The sequence below is a fragment of the Python bivittatus genome, unplaced genomic scaffold (assembly GCF_059951505.1).
Source record: "Python bivittatus isolate LINGU-HERP-01145 unplaced genomic scaffold, Pbiv_v1 ctg000570_np1212, whole genome shotgun sequence".
NCBI classification, from domain to species: domain Eukaryota; kingdom Metazoa; phylum Chordata; class Lepidosauria; order Squamata; family Pythonidae; genus Python; species Python bivittatus.
This window is the reverse complement of record NW_028277097.1, coordinates 7,279,950-7,303,060: the sequence shown is the minus strand read 5'-3', so window position 1 is coordinate 7,303,060 and position 23,111 is coordinate 7,279,950. Positions and strand designations below refer to the sequence as shown.

Below are 23,111 nucleotides of genomic sequence, written 5' to 3'. Positions count from 1 at the left end.
AAAGATCTCCTTTAATATTTCCAATGTTATAAAATTTTGTGTCATTTTGTCAGTCCCAGTATTAACTGTCATCAAGAATAGGGTTGTATTTTGTTTCTTCTGCTTGGAATCTTTAGTTTCCTCTAATGTTCAGTTTCTAAAATAATCACTTAACTTTGTTATGACTTACAATAGCCAAGACAGCCAAAATAAGTCTGTTTCCCATGAGAAGCTGCTTATTTTTTATAGTTAGTTCCAAAATCTTATAGTAAAAGTCAATATTCCAAATATATCTGGATCCTTACTCAATTTATAACTTTCTTAGAGCAAAATCTTATTTAGCTTTTTGCTGTTTATTTCAAATTCTTTAAGTTCTTAAGCTTATAATTAATTTTTCTTTTGTTAAGAGTTGAAGATAAACTCACCCAATGAAGCCTTTTTAAACTTGTCATTCTGAAGGTCTCTAACAGTTTTAAGACAGTTAATAGCTAATTTCTGAAAGTGATTAGAAAGTGAGGTTTGCAAACTTAGTGTCCGTTAAAAGGCTGTGCCATGGTTGCGAGTGAGATGATTGATCCTGTCATCTCTCGGCACACAAACCTGTGGAAAACCGGTCCTGTAGTCTCCCCATGAGGGGCAGCCGTCTGGAGCACATGTGGGTGATCTCCCATCCACTCCTTATCTGGAGAGATTCCATTTGTGGTAGAAGCACCTTTTATCTTATTAGGCGGGTGCATTAATTTCCCCTCCACTTTGTTACTAATGGAGTATGTGAAACTACCCTTGAAGATGGTGCAGAAAGATGTTAGTAGAAAATGCTTCAGCAAGAATACTGATTGGAACTGGGTGATAAGAATACTTTGCAATTTATATGGAATTTACTGGTTCCCAGACTGTTTCAAGTCCCTCTTCAAGAGCTTGGTGTTAACCTGAATGTTCCTTCATGGCTTAGGACCACAGTTCCTAAAGGAACACCTCTTCCTTTATGTTCGTACACATACTCTGAGGTCATTTTCAGAGATTCTGCTCTAGCTACTTTCCATATTGAGATGTAGCAACTGGCAACTTGGAAGCAGCTTTTCCAGTGGTAGCTGCTCATCCCTGGAAAGTCCTCTTTCTTTTCAACTCCAAGCAATACCACTTTTATCACTGTCATTTATTCAGATATATTTTATTAAGGCTTCTGCTTTTATTGCTCCTAAAAAAAGTATCCTTTTTAATTATTATGCAGTTGCATTTTTAATAGTTTTAAAATGTTCTCATTTTTGTTGTAAGCTGCCAGGGGAAAACCGATTTTTGAAGGGTGGCACACAAATTTAATTAATTAAATAAATAATAAACTTATTTTAATTTGGAGGAGGTATCTGAACCATAATACAAAATCATGTGATGGTCCCCAGCCTCTGAAAAGTCTGCCAACACCACCATCTCCTGCACTAGGCACAAGGGGTCTTGATTTATTTAGGCTTATCCAGAGCCAAATTTATCAGGAATTTATCCCAAGAACTTGACTGATTTCAGGAAATAAAAATTTTTATTGAATGTATTCAAAGCTTACTGAAGATTTCCACAGGTATTTCTTCTACAAATTACACCAAGTCAACTTTCTCAGGCACTAGGTTTTGAGCACTATTAAAAGCAAATATACTAAAATATAAATTTGAGAATTATAGTTTGAATTTTCTAACTCCCTCACATCCAGATCTCTTTAGACTATACTTGATTTCTTCTTGTTCAGATTCCTACTGTCACTGGGTGCATTTAAGGGTTCAAAGGATTTGATTGAAAGAAACAACATTCCAGCTTTCACCCCTTTTTTTATTCAAACTACTGATAAAACGGTGAGTTTCATTTCCTGCTGATCTATGGAAGTACACATTTCTAATAAGTCAGAGCTGGATTTAGGCCAACTGATGCCCTAAGCACAGCCCAACAATGGTGCCCCTCAACAGAAGCAAAACTCTCATGCCATGAGACAGAAACAAATGTGATATCTTCAAACCAAACTTTTAAACTTTAATCATTCATCATGCCAAAGAAAACATTTTTTTAACAACGCAGATTAAAGTGGAATATGGCAGATAAGGACAATTACCCCCCCCCCAAAAAAATAAAAGACTAAAGTTGAGTGTGTCAGTGAAAGAGTTATGGGTAGCTAGGGGGGAAAAAAATCTGTGTTGCTCCACTTCCATTGGTGCCCTCAGCATGTGCTTATTGTGCTTAATGGTTAATCCAAGCCCGCTCTGAGAACCAACATGGACTGTTTTCAGTGGTGGCAATATGTGTAGGTCAGGGTTGAAATGTTGGGATCTTGGTGTTTGCTGAGCTTGGCTTGCAAATGTTTCATTACCAAACTAGGTAACACTGACAGTGCTTTGACACAGGGAAGTGGAGTTTGCTGGCTTTTTATGTGTGTCAGGTTGTCCTACCTGTCTTCTTCTAGTTTCTGTGCCTGTTCCTGATCCATCCACCTGGCTTGGTTGGCTGCACTGTTTCAGTTGAGATGATCTCTGCTTATCGTATTGGTTCTTGCTTATCTCCCTATTGATTTGTTGAGTCTTTGTCTGCTTTTTGGAATAGTTGGTAAACTATTCTCTGTACAATATGTGTCTATTAATGGCTGATCCATCAGAATGCCAGGCTTGTAGGAAATCTTTAGCATTTTTTTTAATTTGGCTTGATCTAAAATAGCTACAGTTTCCCACTTGAATTTGTGGTTACATTTGTCTATTGTATTGCAGAATTAAAGAATTTTCACTGTACATTCTGACAGCCAGCTGGAATTCATGGGTGCATGCTGCTAATCTGCTTGTTTGTCCTACTTAGGGCTTTCATATTCCTTGCATTGCAAGTTTTAAATAATTCCTGCTCTGTCTTCTTTAGCTGATGGATCTTTGGGTTGGCTTAAAATGCTTCGGAGGGATTTTGTTTGTGTGTGGGCTACTGTGATATCTTGCAGTTGAAGTAATTTGCTGTGGTTTCTGAGATAATTTTGATATATGGTTACCCAGCAGTTAATGCGTAGATAAGCGGAAACCAAATACAATAGGCAGGAACAGTCTAAGATGAAATAATACAGCCAAACCAAGCCAGGTAGGCCAGTCAGAAACAGATACACAAACTACAGATAAACCTGATCAAGACACAAGTTATACAAGGTAGCAGCAGTTGCTACATATAAAAAGGCAGCAAACACACTCCCTTGTGTCAGAGCGTTAATGATATAATCTAGTTTGCAAGAAGAAAACCACGCTCGCCAAACACAAGTTCCCGACATGAACTATTTTCCCCTCCCCTTCTCTTAAGACAGAGTGTCAAAAGTACAAGTGAAAGCATTTTTTTCTGAACTCCAACTTTCCGTTCTAGTAAGCTCTAAGCGTGTATGAGTGTGTAGATTATGATCTAAGGTCAACATATGTGTGCATTATTCTAATTCTACCCCTACCTACCCTTCCTAATTCTAACATTAAGAAAGGGATTACAGATACTAGTGGCAAGACTTCCTCTTTCTCTGGATCCATCAGATGAACTCATAGTTGGTCTTGATCTAGTTGGTGCTTGTTTGACAAGTAAAACCTTTGATCTTCTCTCTCATCATCTTTAACCCCACTGAGAGTTCTCTGTGATGAACAAGTAGCAAGCCATGCCCAGCCTTTTCACCTTCAGCACTCTGCTCTGGATTGTGCTCTCAAATGCTTTGGACCACTCACAAACACTGCCTAATGCACTTGAGGATCATTAGCCATCTTTTCTCTGAAATGAAACCAACATCCATCTTAAACAGCCACTAGAGCTAAGTCCAAGTTAGCCGTTTTAGCTGCCAACCATCACCTCAGTTTTCAAGCTTTCTCCTTCCTACAGTGCTCCTGAGTGCTTTAAAACCTCCCCCTTTGCCATGTGATATCCCTCTATCTCTTATAAGAAAAAAATTCTTTCAGAGAATAAACTAACACCTACTCTCAGCTCCTTATCAGCAAGGATATTTAACAAACATTTGACATGTTGGGTATTTTACAAGGCACTTGTTTCCACATCATATTTTTCTTTTGTTTCTTTTAAATATTTCCAAATTGCTTCAATAACAAGATTCATTGCCTACTTTATCTGCATTTTGCAGTTGATTGCCTTAAGCTAAATTTCTTTTATCTTGGCTATGATAACATACAGAGTTCCAACAGAAGAGAATACTGTATATGTAGCTCAGGGTTGAACTGTGGAGTCCTTGGTGCTCTCTGAGTTGTTTGCTTGCAGTTGTTTCATTACCCGACTAGATAACATCATCAGAGTGTGGGGTTTGGTCTCTGTTTATATACAGTAGCTTGGCTTGTCAGTGTTGGTGGGGTGTCACCACCATCAAGACTACATCTCTAAGACAAGCTAAAAAAAGGAAAACAAAACTCCAAACCAAATTGCTCAAGCTAAACCCCAGAAGCAAAGAGGTATCTGAACCCAAATGGGTAGTCAACATGGCCAGCTGTCCACTAGCCACTGCAGAACATAATATCCTCCAGAAAGGCCTCAACTATAACATAGACTATGCTAATCAATTAGATTTTTTTGTGGCCTTAAAAGCAGCACTTAAAACCACAGGACTTGACACAGAGACCCAAGAAAGCATAAGGCAGACAGTCATACCACAGACCAGAAGAACACAGAATCAGAATCAACTCAAAGCAGAGGACAGAGTAGCCCTTACAAACCTAAAGGAGGACCAAACCATCATCATCCTTCCAGCAGACAAAGGCCAAACTATGGTTATCATGGACAGAACACAATACATACAAAAAGTGAAAGAATTACTGTAGGACAAAGAAACCTACATCCCAGTAAACACCAATCCAATACAGAAACTAGACAACCTGATCAAGAGAACCCTCAATGACCTAACCAAGAAAGGTCAAATAACAAAAGAAGAACAATGGCGGATGAAAAGCAGTGGGCCCACCCTCATCTACCTCAACAGTGGAGGATGAAAAGCAGTGGACCTACCCAACCCAGATAAGCAGGGATTAACACCAGACCAATCAAGCAGGAAACAATACCTTAATCAAGGAACTACCAAGGAGACAAAAAATCAAGCAGACAAACAATCAAGGAGAAAACAATACCATAATCAAGGAACTACCAAGGAGAAAACCACACCCCCACTGACCCTGGCAGGGCAAGCTACTGTATATAAATAGAGAGCAAACCCCACACTCACCAGCACTGATAATGTTACTTGGTTGGGTAATGAAACATCTGCAGGGAAACAACCAAGCTCAGAGAGCACCAAGGACTCCAACATACAGAGTCCCATGATTTCCTGACAGGATACCACTCCTTACCAGAAGTTTGCCTTTTGATTTGAACTAGTGAGTAAGAAACAATGCTTATTGCACCTCCGATATCTTATTCACGCATGTGTTCACTCTTTGTGCGTTTCTGTCTTTGTGTATAAATTTCAAATGATCCTGTCCATAGGATCTCTCACAAACAGAGAAAGAAAGAAAGAAAGAAAGAAAGAAAGAAAGAAAGAAAGAAAGAAAGAAAGAAAGAAAGAAAGAAAAAGCCATGATGCAAGGTCAGACTACACAGTCCATTTATAATGACTTCTTCTAATATGATCAACAGTAATGGAGCTGGAAGGGGAGGTGTCTCAGTTTGAATGGAGCAATAATGCTGTTTTATGTCTATTGGGAGGATGTCCAGTTATCTGCCACCATGAAGCTTCTCAACATTAAATCCAAATGAAAATAATACAGTATCCAGAATGGCTGGCATTTCATAAGATCACCAAACCTGAGAGATGTAGATGATTTTGCCCAGGTTTTAAGAAACCTTGTAAGAAAGTGCTAACATTTCACCCAAGATCTCACTGCCTTGTAGCAGGCTTTAATCATAGAATCAGGGATTTGGATGTTTATTTGTTAGATTTATGTCCAGCTTTTTCTCCAGGAGGTCAAGGAGACCTACAGTGGGGCAAAAAAGTATTTAGTCAGCCACCAATTGTGCAAGTTCTCCCACTTAAAAAGATGAGAGAGGCCTGTAATTGTCATCATAGGTATACCTCAACTATGAGAGACAAAATGGGGGAAAAAATCCAGAAAATCACATTGTCTGATTTTTAAAGAATTTATTTGCAAATCATCGTGGAAAATAAGTATTTGGTCAATATCAAAAGTTCATCTCAATACTTCGTGATATATCCTTTGTTAGCAATGACAGAGGTCAAACGTTTTCTGTAAGTCTTCACAAGGTTTTCACACACTGTTGCTGGTATTTTGGCCCATTCCTCCATGCAGATCTCCTCTAGAGCAGTGATGTTTTGGGGCTGTCGCTGGGCAACACGGACTTTCAACTCCCTCCAAAGGTTTTCCATGGGGTTGAGATCTGGAGCCTGGCTAGGCCACTCCAGGACCTTGAAATGCTTCTTACGAAGCCACTCCTTCGTTGCCCAGGCGGTGTGTTTGGGATCATTGTCATGCTGAAAGACCCAGCCACGTTTCATCTTCAATGCCCTTGCTGATGGAAGGAGGTGTTCACCCAAAATCTCACGATACATGGCCCCATTCATTCTTTCCTTTACACGGATCAGTCGTCCTGGTCCCTTTGCAGAAAAACAGCCCCAAAGCATGATGTTTCCACCCCCATGCTTCACAGTAGGTATGGTGTTCTTTGGATGCAACTCAGCATTCTCTCTCCTCCAAACACAACGAGTTGAGTTTAGACCAAAACGTTCTACTTTGGTTTCATCTGACCATATGACATTCTCCCAATCCTCTTCTGGATCATCCAAATGCTCTCTAGCAAACTTCAGACAGGCCCGGACATGTACTGGCTTAAGCAGGGGGACACGTCTGGCACTGCAGGATTTGAGTCCCTGGCAGCATAGTGTGTTACTGATGGTAGCCTTTGTTATGTGATTTTCTGGATTTTTCCCCCCATTTTGTCTCTCATAGTTGAGGTATACCTATGATGAAAATTACAGGCCTCTCTCATCTTTTTAAGTGGGAGAACTTGCACAATTGGTGGCTGACTAAATACTTTTTTGCCCCACTGTATATAGAGATTTCTTTTCATTTCATCCCACAACAATCTCATATGGTAGGTTATGCTGAGAGTTTGGCCAGTAAATTTCCATGGCTGACGGTGGACTTAGATCTGGGTCTTCCCAGTCCAGGTCCAAACATTAAGTACTACACATTTGATTCTGCACCACACTGCATCAGTACCTTTTCTGAAGGAGAATTCACCATTTCCAATTGATTCAAGTGCTCTTACTATAAAAGTTTTTCTTTTTTTTAACTTTCATTCAGAAGCTGCCTTCTTGTAACTTAAATCCATTATTTATGTCCTGCAGTCTAAAATGAAGAATCAGCCTTGAACTTGCTGAAATATCATGGGATTTGGGGGTTTGGGGCCACTAAGCAAGATTATTTGATGGTACCTGTAGCCTAAGAAGGTTGTCAACCTTTAGTATGTGGATAGGTACAATTTCCTTGAACCTGCCTAATCTTTTAAAGCCACTCAAGGCAGTGCTATCATCACATCATGTGGCAATGAATTTCATATCTATCCATGCATCACGTAGTAGTGGATAAAAATGTCCAAATGGTGCAATAATGAAGAACACCCATGCACAAATATATTTAATACGCAACATGAGCAATTAGGACATGGCTAAAGGTATTCATGTGTTGATCATATCAAAATTAGACTACTACACATTGACTAGGGATGATGTTTGAAGAGCATCCAGAAACTTCAGTTGGTTTTAAATGCCATGGTTCTACTGCTAAGTGGTTCTTGAAACCATAATCGTAAAGTTCCCAAACTTAAAAGATCTACACCAGCTGTCCACTGCAGATTTTCAATTGAACATACTTATTAGGTTTTATATTTGTAATTAGTATACTGTATTATTTTAACCTCCTTCATGGATCACTGCCTTGTCGTGGCAAAGGGGCTTGGATAACTCAATGAAGCCATGAGCTATGCCATGCAGGGCCACCCAAGATGGACAGGTCATGACAGAGAGTTCTGACAAAATGTAGTCCACTGGAGAAGGAAATGGCATCCCATTCAAGTATCCTTGTCAAGAAAACACCATGGACAATGTCAAAAGGCTAAATGATATGATGCCGGAAGATGAGCCCCTCAGGTCGGAAGGTATCCAATATGGAACTGGGGAAGAGTGGAGGGCAATTCCAAGTAGCTCCAAGAAGAGTGAAGTGGCTGGGCCAAAGCTGAAAGGACGTTCAGCTGTGGATGTATCTGGAAGCAAAAAGAAGGTCCGATGCTGTAAAAAACCTGGAATGTAAGATCTATGAACCAAGGCAAGCTGGATGTGGTCAAACATGAGATGACAAGGTTGAAAGTTGACATCTTGGGAATCAGCGAATTAAAATGGATGGGAATGGGTGAATTTAATTCAGGTGGCCATTATATCTACTACTGTGGGCAAGAAACCCCTAGAAGAAATGGAGTTGCACTCATAGTCAATAAGAGAGTGGGAAAGGCAGTAATGGGGTACAACCTCAAAAATGACAGAATGATCTCAGTGCGTATCCAAGGCAAACCATTCAATATCACAGTAATCTAAGTCCATGGCCCAACCACTGATGCCAAAGAAGCTGAAATTGACCAGTTCTATGAAGACCTACAACACCTTTTAGAACTAGCACCAAAAAAAGATGTCCTTTTCATCATAGGGGATTGGAATGCTAAAGTAGGAAGTCAAGAAATAATGGGAATAACAGGCAAGTTTGGCCTTGGAGTACAAAATGAAGCAGGGCAAAAGCTAATAGAGTTCTGTCAAGAGAACAAGCTGGTCATAGCACACACTCTTTTCCAATAATACAAGAGACGACTCTAGACATGGACATCACCAGATGATCAATACCGAAACCAGACTGATTATATACTTTGCGGCCAAAGATGGAGAAGCTCTATACAGACAGCAAGAACAAGACCAGCAGCTGACTGTGGCTCAGATCATGAGCTTTTGCAATACTGCAAAATTTAGGCTTAAATTGAAGAACGCAGGGAAAACCACTAGACCACTCAGATATGACTTAGATCATATTCTTTGTGAGTACACAGTGAAGGTGATGAATAGATTTAGGGGATTAGATTTGGTAGACAGAGTGCCTGAAGAACTATGGATGGAGGTCCGTAACATTGTACAGGAGGCAGCAACTAAAACCATCCCAAAGAAAAAGAAATGCAAGAAAGCAAAGTGGCTGTCTGATGAGGCTTTACAAATAGCTGTGGAAAGAAGGAATGCGAAAAGCAAGGGTGAAAGGGAAAGATATAAACAACTGAATACAGATTTCCAAAGAACAGCAAGGAGGTATAAGAAGGCCTTCTTAAATGAACAATGCAAAGAAATTGAGGAAAACAACAGAATGGGGAAAACTAGAGATCTCCTAAGGAAATTGGAGGTATCAAAGGAACATTTAGTGCAAAGATGGGCATGATAAAGGACAAAAAAGGCAGGGACTTAACAGGAGCAGAAGAGACTAAGAAGAGGTGTCAAGAATACACAGAAGGACTATACAAGAAAGATCTTAATGTCCCTGATGTCCATGCTGGTGTGATCACTGACCTTGAGCCAGACATCCTAGAGAGCGAAGTCAAGTGGGCCTTAGGAAGCATTACTAACAACAAAGCTAGCGGAGATGACAGTATTCCACCTGAGCTATTTAAAGTACTAAAAGATGATGCTGTTAAAGTGCTACACTCAATATGCCAGCAAGTTTGGAAAACACAACAGTGGCCACGGGATTGGAAAAGGTCAGTTTACGTTCCAATTCCAAAGAAGGGCAATGCCAAAGAATGCTCAAACTACCGCACAATTGCGCTCATTTCACATGCTAGCAAGGTTATGCTCAAACTCCTACAAGCTAGACTTCAGCAGTATGTGAACCGAGAACTACCAGATGTACAAGCTGGGTTTCGAAGAGGTAGAGGAACTAAAGATCAAATTGCCAACATTCGCTGGATCATGGAGAAAGCATGAGAGTTCCAGAAAAAATCTACTTCTGCTTCATTGACTATGCAAAAGCCTTTGATTGTATGGATCACAACAAACTGTGGCAAATTCTTAAGGAGAGGGGGTACCAGACCACCTTACCTGTCTCCTAAGAAATCTGTATGCGGGCCAAGAAGCAACAGTTAGAACCGGTCATGGAACAATTGATTGGTTCAAAATAGGGAAAGGAGTACGACAAGGCTGTATACTGTCACCCTGCTTATTTAACCTATATGCAGAGTACATCATGAGAAATGCCAGGCTGGAAGAATCACAAGCTGGAATCAAGATTGCAGGGAGAAACATCAACAACCTCAGATATGCAGATGATACCACCCTAATGGGAGAAAGTGAAGAAGAACTAAAGAGCCTCTTGATGAGGGTGAAAGAGGAGAGTGCAAAAGCTGGCTTGAAACTCAACATTAAAAAAACTAAGGCATCTGGACCCATCAATTCCTGGCAAATAGAAGGGGTAGAAACGGAAGCAGTAACAGACTTCATTTATTTGGGCTCCAAGATCACCGCAGATGGAGACTGCAGCCATGAAATTAAAAGACGCTTGCTCCTTGGGAGGAAAGCTATGGCAAGCCTAGATAGCATATTAAAAAGCAGAGACGTCACCTTGCCGACAAAGATCCGCATAGTCAAAGCTATGGTTTTTCCAGTAGTAATGTATGGCTGTGAGAGCTGGACCATAAAGAAGGCTGAGTGCCAAAGAATTGATGCCTTTGAACTGTGGTGCTGGAGAAGACTCTTAAGAGTCCCCTGGACTGCTAGAAGATCAAACCAGTCAGTCTTAAAGGAAATCAACCCTGATTGCTCATTGGAAGGATTGATAATGAAGCTCAAGCTCAGATACTTTGGCCACCTAATGCGAAGAGAGGACTCTTTGGAAAAGACCCTGATGCTGGGAAAGATTGAAGGCAAAAGGAGAAGAGGACGGCAGAGGATGAGATGGTTAGATAGCATCACTGAAGCAATGAGCATGAAACTGAGCAAACTCAGGGAGGCAGTGAAGGACAGGAAGGCCTGGCGCGATATGGTTCATGGGGTCACGAAGAGTCGGACACGACTTAACGACTAAACAAGAACAAAAAATTATTTTAACTCTGCTTTTAAACTGTCTTTTTTAAGTCATAGGTTTTCTTTTACTGTTAACTTCCTTGACAGATCTCATTTTTCCAGCAAATAAGATTAAGTCAAATAAATGAATTATTGAAAGTATTGTCAATCAATGTGATCTAATTAAGAAGAATTTAAGCAAGCAAAAGTGTTGAAAATACACACAACAGGAGGAACAGGAAAACGGAAAAGTAAAATGTCACAGTAACCCAAATAGAATAGAAGGTATAGTTTTAATAAGAGTTTTAATAGCACCAGGACCAAATTAAATGTGAGCAAAAAAAATCTGCTGTCATCTTTTCATAATTATAAGATTACAAATATCAGCAACAAGGAACAAGCATCATTGCTCATATTTTTTTTTTTTTGCAGGGTGTCATCTTGGAATTATGTTTGAGTAAACTTTGTGTGGAGGAGACATTGAGACTCTTTCCTCCTACTGAAAGCAGGTAGTAATAGTAGTGGCTGTTGTTGTTTTCATACTTCCCTAAAGACAGAAACGTAATAAAGACATATTTCTCATGCTATTTTGTTTACCTCTTGGTAGACTTCCAATTTTAGAAATTTTACAGCAAACCTTAATGAAAACCATAGCATAAACTAAAAGAAACAAAGACAGAAACAAGAACTGAGAAAGAAAAAATGAAGTTTGGGTTAACATTTAGGGGTTAGACAACAAGTTTTGCTTACTGAATTGGAGATCATGCTACATTAAAAATGTGAAATTTACACAATAATCACATACTTCACAGTGATATAATGTATATCAGTGTATAGCGCATAGAGTCGTGTGTGTTTTAGCATATATAAAAAAAGCCGAGTTGTCCGCAGGGGAGAGGACAAAACAAAACCAGGATTGTGGGCAGGACTGTGCAAGTAAAGCCCTGCCCCTTTTTTGTAATTTCATCTACCATCTTGACTTTTTTGAACCCCCCAATCCTTCCTCTCCCTGGATGGCCCTATCAGTAACTGCTCTTGGAATCAAGAAAACAAATGTGCTGGAACATTTAAAATGTAGGGCCGGGACAGGGAAATTCAAAGTAAAGTCTCTTACCTGGCCATTGTTCACCGGGTGACCTTGGGCCTATCACACTCTCTCATGGTGTGAGTGTGAAAATAAAATAAGGGCATTCACCAACATGTGCTACCTTAAGCTTGCAAAGGAAAGTGGGATGAACATATATTTTCCACCTATCAGGCAACTGTACAGCTCTCCAGGGATCATGAGCTTCACAAGTCTGAAACTCCAAATTAGGAAAAAGCAGATCCAGAAAGATTCATCTCCTCCTCTTTCTCTGAGGTGCTAAGATTATCCACAAAGCCAGCTGGAATAACCCTAATGGGATAACTTTCTTTATCTCTTCTTACAGCCTGTTTCTATGTTTTTTCTACATCCTTAAAGGAGGGACGGAAGTGAGCATGAAATGGCAACTTCTCGTGATATAATTTTATCCCTCTTGTACAGATGGAGTTCCTACCTGAGCCCTAGATTAGAGATTACCTCAAGACACGTGGAATTATTACTGTTGAAGCAGAAAACAAGTTTTGAGAACAACAATGTTGTGACATCTACAAAGCAGAGGGTGGAAGGAGAAGGAAATGCTTAGCAATGTTGTGTCACATTGTTGCTGTTCCAAATTGCCTTCATAAGATCACTTTGCTCAAAAAGCAAGAAAACATGCACTGGTCTTTTCATTGGAAGCAAAAGACAAATGAAGGAGGGAATTGAGAGAAGAGAATGGCTGTTGAGGAAAATTAAGTACAGCAAATCTTCTTAGCACCTTCTCTTCCAGTCACACTTCTGGAAGTTATTTTTCACCTTTCAGTGTAAGTCAGAATAGAGTCCCATTATCATCTAGTAGCAAATAATAACCACCCCAACCAGGTGCCTGTTTGAGACTGCAAACCCTGAATTGGGAAAGATGTACAATGCAGTCTAACACAATTAAATAGAATTTATTAATTCTTTATTAAACCACTTTATTAAATCCATGGGACATGCTCACAGGTGATCTCTAAGCATAGAAAAGCTTTTGCCAAGCATAAAATCAACCATAAATCATAGACACGTTACTTACGTTCTCCATTTTTCCTGAATTTTTCCAGGTCAACTGTTGGAGGCCTATTAGGTTTCTGTGGGGCTGGTCCCAATGTAATTGGTGAAGGTAGTGTTTTTCGTCTGGGCAAATTTTTGTCTTTCTCTTCCTTTCCAATGTTATTGGCCCAAGGTCCTATTGTAACTGTTCTAGATGAATTGGCCAATTTAGTAGCAGTTGTACCAAATGTAGAGCCAGAATCTTCTTGTTTGTTTTGTTGGAAAATATTCTTGATTGGTTTTGGTTTTGCCTCTTCATTCTGTTGCCCAACAGGTTTGGGGAGGATTTGAGGCAGGTTGTTCTGGTTACTGACAGGTTTCAAAGGTGGGAAAGGGCTGATCAGATTAGTTTCATTTCTGCTCTTGTCCTGTGGGTCTTTGAGAGGTCGGATGGAGCCAGCTTTCGACTTGAGGCCCATGGAACCTGGTGATCCCTGATTAAAACAAGCACTTTTGCTGGAAGTTTCTTCACCTTGGATGAAACTTTGACTTGGTTTTTGGCTAATAGGTGGCTTTGGAAAAGAAGGCTTGGGGTTGTTTTCCTGTGCAGCACTGGTGAATTTTTGTTTAACTCCAGCGACCTTGGAAAAGACAGGCTTTGCCTCACTTCCTGGAGGTTCAGGTTTGAAGACCCTCTGATCCAAAGGCTTCAGTTCATTCTTCTGGGCAGGAGAGCCAGGTAACCTCTTCTCAGGAGCCTTTGGGAACACTGGCTTGGTTTCCTCTCTTAGTCCTTCAGAAGTCTTGGGACCCAAAGGCTTAGGGCAGCTAGTTTTTTCATTAGCTTCTCGGCTAGCAGCCTGAGCTAGCATCTTCACCTTGCTGGCCACAGGGCCGCTGTGCAAAGGAGGTGCATTTAAATCCTTCCCTGATGCATCATGAAGAGGTTTTGTGGTCAAAGGTGATTTAAGCGATGCAGGTTTGTAACAGCTGCTGGGCTTGGCAGGTTGACCAGCATTTTCAAGCTGAGAAAACTTCTCAAATGCTGCTTTTTTAACCAAAAGAGGTTGCCCCCCAGCTCTGACCTGATGGCAGTGAACATCCTCCGCTGAGTTGTTATTAAACTTCGCCATAATGGACTTCACATTTGCCTTGCCATCCTGCAAAGTAGAAAGAAAGCACAGTCAGGAAGGTCTTTTGCAGCAGTGTTCACAAATGCTGTAGCTACTTTAAAGGCTTTCCTGGTTTGAGGCTTCTGACTCTCCTGATCGGTTAGAGATATCACAGCGTTAAACTTCCTGTATAGCTAACAACGTTCAACATTTTGCTACATACTTCTTGTGGTTATAGAGTATTTCAAGACGTTGATTGCAGACAAGTGCCATTTTGCTGACTAGATCATTCCTTGCTTTGCTTGCCATAATGTCTCTCTCTTCCTGTTACATTTGCGGAACATGCTAGCGATGGTTCAGCTCTGAAACATGCGCACCACCGTATAGGCTGAAGCCAAGGCGTTCCATATATTCTTCCAGGACCTGCACCATTTAGCAAGAAAGCTGTTGGCTAAGTCTCAATTTTTCTTTGACAAAAACAGAAAGCAAAAAATAGCTCCAAAATCGCAGGTATAACCTTAGCCTTTGAAGGAGGAAGGAGGAGGCAAGGCATCCTCAGTTTTTCCCTTAATCTGAAAGATATGCTACACGCAATTAGAAACTGAATTTTGTTAATGCTGCCCCTGCTGTGTCTCATTCTGTGGAAGGGCCCTTGCAACAGTGGAACTGTTGATGGTAGGAACCAAATATGTTAGCACACCTGCAACATGTTGAGATTAGCAATATAGATATGGCTGGTGTGGTGGAACACTATGGGAGTAATGTCCCAGCAGCCCAAACTAATACATGGGTACGGTGGCTGACGCAAGATGTCCACACGCAAATTTTGTAGTCTTTTCTTCTGGAAACATTTTGCCTATCAGTATATAGAAAATACAATTTACAACAAATGGAAAAGTGCGCTACAGTAAAGAGCCCTGAAAAGAGAAAGTAGTTTGGTGGAGACCTGGGGGTTCTCTGAGTTCAGTTATTTTCTTGCAGATGTTTCATTACCCAGCTAAGGTAACATCTTCAGTGCTAGAAGGGAGTGGGGTTTGCTCTCAGTAGCCACAAGCTACTCTATATAAATAGAGTATACCCTTAGCCGGGTAATGAAACGTCTGCAAGAAAACAACTGAGCTCAGAGAACCCCAAGGATTCTACAGTTCAACCTTGAGTTACAGATATTATTTTCTAGACAATAGCTCTGCATTCAGTTCTGTTTGTCACTGGATTGGACCTTGAGCTCCTTGGTGCCTGGGAAGACTTTGAAGTCCTTTGTCTTTCCTCATTTGTCTTATGATTGACAGTATTTATGTTTCTTTACATCAGGAATACAGAGCCAGTTTGTGTAGTGGTTAAGGCAACAGTCTAGAAACCAGAAGACTGTGAGTTCTATCCTGCCTTAGGCAAAAGCCAGCTGAGTGAACTGAGTCACTCCCTCTCAGCCCTAGGAAGCAGGCAAGGGCAAACCACTTCTGAAATCTTGCCAGGAAAACTGCAGGGGCTAGTCCAGGCAGTTGCCAGGAGTCAAAAACTGACTTGAAGTCAATATTAATAACAATAACAATAACAACAATAATAATATCCCACAATAGGATATAGAGAGGTCAAAATATACATTTCATTTTTCATCTGGGTTGATAAATCCTCTGTGGAAAACATGAAGAAAATTGTATTTTTTTTTCTTTTTTCCCCCCTGGATTTCATTTTTAGCATAATGGAGCAATAAGATTTTTTTTTAAAAAAATTGTTTTGCAACATCAGTGCTTAAGTTATTCTTAACAATTAAATACAAGTCTGAGGCTATAACTAAATATCTCACTGGCTTCAGAGACTATCAGTCCCTTCCAAAGGCTTTGCAACCACCCAGTCCCCAAACCATACTGCGCCTTCTAGCACTGCCAAGCCAGCAATTATAGATTTCAATTCGGGCCATTCCTTCCCCCTTTCCCCCAATGACTCCATCACACACGTATGCCTTGGGGCTACAGGACACCTAGTCAGCAATATACCAAGCAGTCACTCCCAGCTAGCTGGAAGGCATGCGCCAGGTTTGGGTGTCTTATTTATTTGATTTATATGATCGAGTTTGTATGCCTTTATTTATTTATTTATTTATTTATTTATTTATTTATATGAGCGATATACACCAAGTTTGTGTGCCTTATTTATTTATTTATTTGATTTATAGGCACCACCCATACAAACTTGGTGCATAGAAATCAGATAAATAAATAAATAAATCACCCAAACCTGGTGCACATATAACGCGAATAAATAAATAAATAAATCATACAGATTTGGTTTATATGCGCCACGTTTGGGTGTCTTATTTATTTATTTACTTGATTTAAATGCACCACATTTGCATGCCTTATTTATTTGGTTTATTTATTTGATTTGTATGTACCAAGTGTGTACACTTTATTTATTTATTTATTTGGTTTATGTGTACCAAGTTTGTGTGCCTTATTTATTGATTTGATTTGATTTATGTAGCTGCCCATCTCACACAAATGACTCTGGTTGGCTTACAAGATTAAAACAAATGAGATGTCTTCTCTGGTGGCTTGTTCTCCTTTGCTATAAGATTTCCTGGAATGGATTTTTCCTGAGAGATAACCTTCCTCCTCCCTGGCCCCATTGCATCCACTGCTACTCTGACTGTAGTACTATAGGCAGTTTTTTTTCCTGCAAAGTAACAATGGGAAAATAGCTCAGGACTAAACATGCACAATTTTTTAAAAACAATCTCAGCCACTGTTGTTTCTCTAAAGTTGCTCAGAATGGATTTTGTAATAAGCTCCAGGAAACCAAATGTATTATATAGAGGAGCAAATAAGCCATGAGGGTGATGGTGCTCCACTGGCTTCATCTCTGTTGCTGAGTGCACTACTAGACCATCATTTGATGTCCTTATGTTGGGTGTGAACTTCTGAAATGAAGAATCTTATTTATTTGCTTGCTTGGTTGGATTGCTATTAGGGCTTATATGCAGTTCTGAGTGGCTTGCAGGGGAAGAAGGTTAACAACATTAAATCATAAGAACAACAACAACAATTGCAAAAAAGAAAAGAGTTACAATAGACTTTATGCCAAGAGGAATAGTCAAACACAAAACCAGTTCCCAAACAGGAGATCTCTACTTATAGCAAATCTGCTTCCATGGCTTTCCTAAACAGCCGTGGCTTTCCAAAAAACCAACAGGGTGGTATGCAGCCTGATCTTGGTGCAATGCTTTCTGCAGGAGGACTGCGACTAAAAGGCTTGTCCCCATTATCATTTTAGATGACACTCCCCCCGAAGGGGAAGAGACCCAGGGAGAGTCTACTCTCCCAGATCTTATACCACAGCTGTTTGCTTAACTTTCCATATGCCTGGAATCCCTCTACAATCAGCGCTTCCAGGCATGTGGACGTTTATGGATAAGTAGTCATTCACATAGAGGTTTCTTCATTTCAGGCATCCATGCCAATGTGTGAATGCAAGAACTGGAGCCAAAAACAAGCTTGATGCTGAGAATGGGGCAGAAGCACATTGCTACTTCATGATGAAACAGCCTCGTTCTTACAGATAGTTCCTGAAGAGGAGTACTAAGGAAGACTTTTAATTATCACTCATCTTCTGAAGCAGTTCAGCTGTAGATGTTTTCAGTATACCACAAACTATCTACTGAAATGCGGACTTCGATGCAAGTGCAGGATAACTCAACCCTAACTCAACCACATCAGCAAAAAAAAAAAAAAAAGTGTAGTAGGGGAGGAGTCAGTAGTAAAGGAAGTGGAAACTCTCGGGAGAATAACCTGCACTTTTAAAGATATATGGTTTATTATCTTTCAGTGAGCCATAGGGTTTACGTCTTAGAGCAGGGATTGGGAACCTGTAGTAGTGCAGAGCTGTTATGAGTTGGGCAGCGTTATAAATTTTGCAAAGAAATAAATAGCAGAACTACAGTTCCAACAGTCCTAGCCAGATCCCCAAGATTGGTCTAGAAACTCCTTTGTATCTTGTTTCAGAGTTTTCATGAACATCGATTCTACCTGGTAAGCATTGCAGCAGATAAGGTTCCACCTTCGCATGGTTGCAAGTTGTATTATTGTAAGGATAGTCCAGGAAGCAAATGGCAGATTTGTCCAAAAGTACATAAAAAGATGCAACATAAGGGCAGGACACTGAGTTCCATCTTCACTATGTTTCTTTTTATGTAAGTCTAGACATTCTGTAAGCTTTGAAAGGTAATGTATCACCTCTTCTATACTTCCTCCTGCCCTTTACACTTACATAATAAAAATATATGGCAGTAGATCAAGAAAAAAAATCGTTACTCCATCCAGTTTAAGTATTGTTTAATTTATTTCATCACTCAGGGTGGTTTTGTTTTTTGTTTTTTTGCGGGGGGGGGTTGGTTATAGATTTATAAATAGTTCATTCATTTCTCAAGTCTTACTAGCTTGTGCTGATCACTGGTATCAAAGGATTGTTCCTTGTTTCTGGCAGCTTTTGATATTTTCTATACAAATCACATTACATTCAGGGAATAGGCCCATGGTTAGAAAGTTAGGGGAAAGAGAAACCATGGTGTATTAGAGATGAACATTTATGACCTGGACACATTTGGTACCATGACCTGGGCTTACTTCAGCACCAAAATTAAGCCAATTGCTTATATCCCTTAAAATAACACGGTTGGAAGGCTCTAGTTTAAGCAGCTGAGTTTAGCCCAAAGAAAGTTGTCGTTTTAATATCCTGAAGCAGTGCAGATGAAGCTACCTTAGGGCATTCTATTTTTTTATAATAATTTTTATTCAAGTTTAAAAACACAAGGATAAAAAATGAATACAAACTAAGAAAAATATAAAAAGTAAAAAAAAAATCAAAAAGTGCAGAGAAAAAAGGGGAAAGGAAAGGAAAAAAATACAAGAGAAAAGAGAAAAGAGAGATATAAAGAAATGACTTCCCCCTTCATCAAGACTAGTACAAACAATTTAAATAACTTATCAACTTCTCTAACATGTCAGCCAAAGATCTCTTCTTCCCATATCTCATCTTATCTATAAACAAATTATAAAGCCTCATCATTCAATCTTAATCAGCAAAAGTCCATTAAGAGTTACCTGAAATAACAACATATATATTTTAACTTTAGTCAAATAAATCTGTTTCATATTCCTTTCTTTTACTTTTAACAGAATAACTTTTCATTTTCTCTAAAAATACAACAAAAATGTCTTCTTCCCATATCTTATCTGTTATCCATAAACAAATCTTTAAAGCCTCCTCATTCAAACTTAATAAAAGAAATCCATTAAGAGCTACCAGAATCAGCAACAGATTAAAAATCTTAATATTTAATCCCTTCAAACAGGGCATTCTAGAAATGGGAACATCTCAGCACTTTGTTGGAACTGGCCCTGAAAATAAGTCATTTATTTATGATTTCTTTACGCCTTTTCTTTTTACGAGGCTAGAAAATATGAGCTAATATTGGAATATCAGTGCTTAATACCTGGGCTTAACTTTCTCCTTGCCTTTTCATTGAAATGGGAGATTGTGCAAAGGGATGTTTGAACAGCTTTTGCTCAAAGACTGCTTCGAAATAGGAATGAATGTCAAGGCTGAAGACTGATGCAACGTTCTCACATCAAAATTAGTGCACTCTGCACTGTGCCTTAATCAGTGTAGCTTTCTCTGCATTACTAAAAAGATGTTAACAGCTTCCTTGTGAAAATGTAGAATGTCTAATAGTTCTAGTTTTAGTTGTTGTACAATTGATGGAATTAAAGACCGAAGCAAAGATTACTAATAATAAATGAGCAAGGGAACTTTGGTATTAAAAAGGTTCCTCTCCTCTAACCTGACTGGTTTTCTGGGGCTGCACATCATGCTGCAGCTAGAAATAAACCGCAAATAAATATGTTGGGCATACAGTATATAGTCCAAAGAAGAACTGAAGCAAGACTGATGGATTGATGGATTGATGTAACTGATCAGCCACCTTACAGGACTGTTTGCTGTTTACCTCCACTTTTGTTCTCTTGGTTTATTTGTGAATAGAGGAAGTAAATTCTCATCGACACCAGGGTTCTTCCTTCCAAAGGAAAGGAAAGGAAACACAGTAGCACTGACTCCAAACCTTCTTTCTATTTGTGGAAACAGGGAATAGGCCATAAACTTTTAAAATTCCTATCCGTGGGTTGTGCACGCTCAAGATCTATATGCAAAAGATTGGCCCTTCCTCGAAAAGTTCCCCTTTGCTCCAGTTAATTTTAAGGGCACATAGACAAGGAAGATCGTCTTACAATAATTTGCCAGTTATTGGGTAAGAAGGGCAAGAAAGGGAACAGAAAAAGAACCAAGCTCTTTGCAGTTCAGATGAGCTTGGGAATAAACGTCGAGCCCATGTGATTTCTCTGAAAGGAGAAGCAGTGGCTCTAGTTCTCCATTTATTTGCATGTTTAGGACTATGTCCTAGGACTAAATTGTTCAGGAAGTTGCATATTGCTGCCTTTACACTAGTTCAAGCTAAAAAAAATGACATTTTCTGGTAATAAAGGCAAATAGAGAGTTCCTCTTAGTTCCACCCTCTATTACGATCCCACTTGAGGAGGAAAGTCCCTTGGGAAGATGAACCCAGAAGAGAAATGTTAAGCTACTTCTTAGCTCTTTTTCCTCAAACCTAGATTGCTTCTTTGCTTTTATTTTATTTTATTTTATTTTATTTAAGGAGAGGAAAAAATATAAACATTTCCATGTAAAGTACAGCTTCAGACCAATTCTCTCTGTCCCAGCAAGGACACTTATCCAATTTCAATTCAGTTCAATTTTATTCCCTCTATATGCATCCATGATTTGTCCTAGATTCCAGTCTATCTTTTTATTTTTGTTTTAAAAACAACTAGCATATTTACACTGATACATCAGTTTTTCAATAAGTAAAGTGCAGTGCAACCACACGGGCAGCCGGTCACAGAAGTGCCATGTAACTCAACCAGGTGGGCAGCTGACTTATGGAGCATAAGGTACCTATGTAACATGGGGATATTTCTCCCTGAAAAACTAATTAGAGCCAGAGTTTTAAATACATTTTTATACAGGAAGCTCCTGTGGGCACCCCTGTCCAATTTCATTGCAAGCAGGAAACTGTGGTTAGAGAGAGAGAGAAAATTGCCCTGTCAGAGCAGAGAGGGCCCTCAAAAAAGATGCCCCCTAGATGATCCTACCCTTGAAGATGGTCCAGAAACTGTAGTGTCACGTGCAATGCAGCCACCTGTTTGTTAAGGAGGACAACTAAATAAGACAAATTGACTCCTGCAATGCCATCCATACTGTGTGCTAAGATCAGCTGGAGATACCCAGTGTATAAGTTCCTCTGTGGATCTGAGCTGCAGTGTCTGAATCACACGTGGGTTTTGTACCCTGATTACCTGGGTACAAGTCCCACCCCCCCACCCACCACTGTCTGGTTTTAGAAAACAGCTTAAGATAGACAGACTTTTGCATGACAATGCCCAGACCACCTTTATAAGGTTGAAAGAATTGCTAAGTTGAAGGACCTCTTCTGACTACCGAGCTAACACATTATCCACCTTGAGTTAGCAGAGAACAGTAATCGCATGAAATTTGCTGTCCCTGTTTCCAGTCATAATCCTGCCTCCTTGTTGCCTCTCTACTCTTCCCAGTTACTGCCAGCTAACTTCCCTCCCCCCAAAATGGAAGACAAAACTTAGCAGATTTTGTATATACCTTGAAGCGGTCCTTTGATGGTGTCAGAATATGGGAAAATGCTACTTTAAAATTAGTCCTACCGAGGACACCTTAAGCCTGTCTCATTCATGGTCTGAGGACATGATAAAACCATTGCTATGGGGATAGGGCAGAAAAACAAATATTGCCAGATCATGCTTGTGCTGTGGTTAGGTGCAATGGGGAAGGGCTTTAAGGACATATCTTGCAATCAGATCTGCCCCATTCTTGCTGCAGGATTGTGACTGGGGGGTGTTTTTCTCATCATCTGGTGAGATGCAGGAGGAGGAGAGCAAAGCTGGAGGACTGAACCAATCACGGTGCCTATCATATGCTGCACACCCCTAATCAGGATAGCACCATTCAGCAAAGTCAGAACAGAGGCAATAGAAGCAGGATGGGGACTGCCAATGGGGGAGCAAAAATCATGCCAGGGCAATTTTCGGCCAGTTTAAGGAGCATGGAAAAGCCATTGGTTGTGATGAATGGCGTTAACTTATATTTTTTTATTGTATGTTCTACTGTTTTTATCATTTAGGAATTATTTTAGGGTGGATGGTTTCACTGGTGACTCTTCTTCTGGGTGCTGTTCCAGACTCATTTGAGAGGAAATATGATATGCAAGTAATATTTATAAAAATAAGGATGATGTTAATGATCAAGAAACAAATAGAACGTACTATGGGTATTGCCTCTCGCTCTAATATTTTGTCTTTTTTAAAAAATTAAAAAGTATCTGTTCATTCTATTCTCATATGCTACATCATGTTTGTAAGGGAACAAATAGATCTACTTCCCCCCCCCCCCGAATGCCCCCATTTTTACCTCCCCCATCCTTTGTAGGTGGACAGGTAGTGCTGATGGCATTTGCCACATTTGCTGTGTCTGTCTTTTGTTCTCTTGAACCCTCTTACAAAGGATATCAAAGTGGCAAGCACAGAAGTCTCGTTTTCAGCAGCACACCCATTTTGTAAGAAGTTTATTTAAAAAAAGTTTTCGCAAATTATTTATTTTAGGGGGAGCTCCTAGACTGGTGCGGGGGGGACTTTAAGCAACTGGGATTTTCATTAAAAAGGGGGAGTCTAATAGCAAAATGCCAAGTGATGCTCCACAGTAGAGAGGA

General features: G+C 39.8%; 1 protein-coding gene across 4 annotated transcripts in view; it reads right to left on the bottom strand.

Annotated features, from left to right (window-relative positions):
* Positions 1–23,111, bottom strand: part of FYB1 (FYN binding protein 1) — an 81,054-nt gene that overhangs the window by 46,689 nt on the left and 11,254 nt on the right. For 3 of the 4 annotated variants that reach the window (XM_088152759.1, XM_088152762.1, XM_088152760.1), the window contains one exon: positions 13,195–14,311. In XM_088152759.1, the coding sequence (XP_088008885.1) occupies positions 13,195–14,311 (1,117 nt within the window). Of the gene's footprint in view, positions 1–13,194; positions 14,397–23,111 lie in introns of those variants that run through there. The other variant, XM_088152761.1, reaches the window with a different exon arrangement.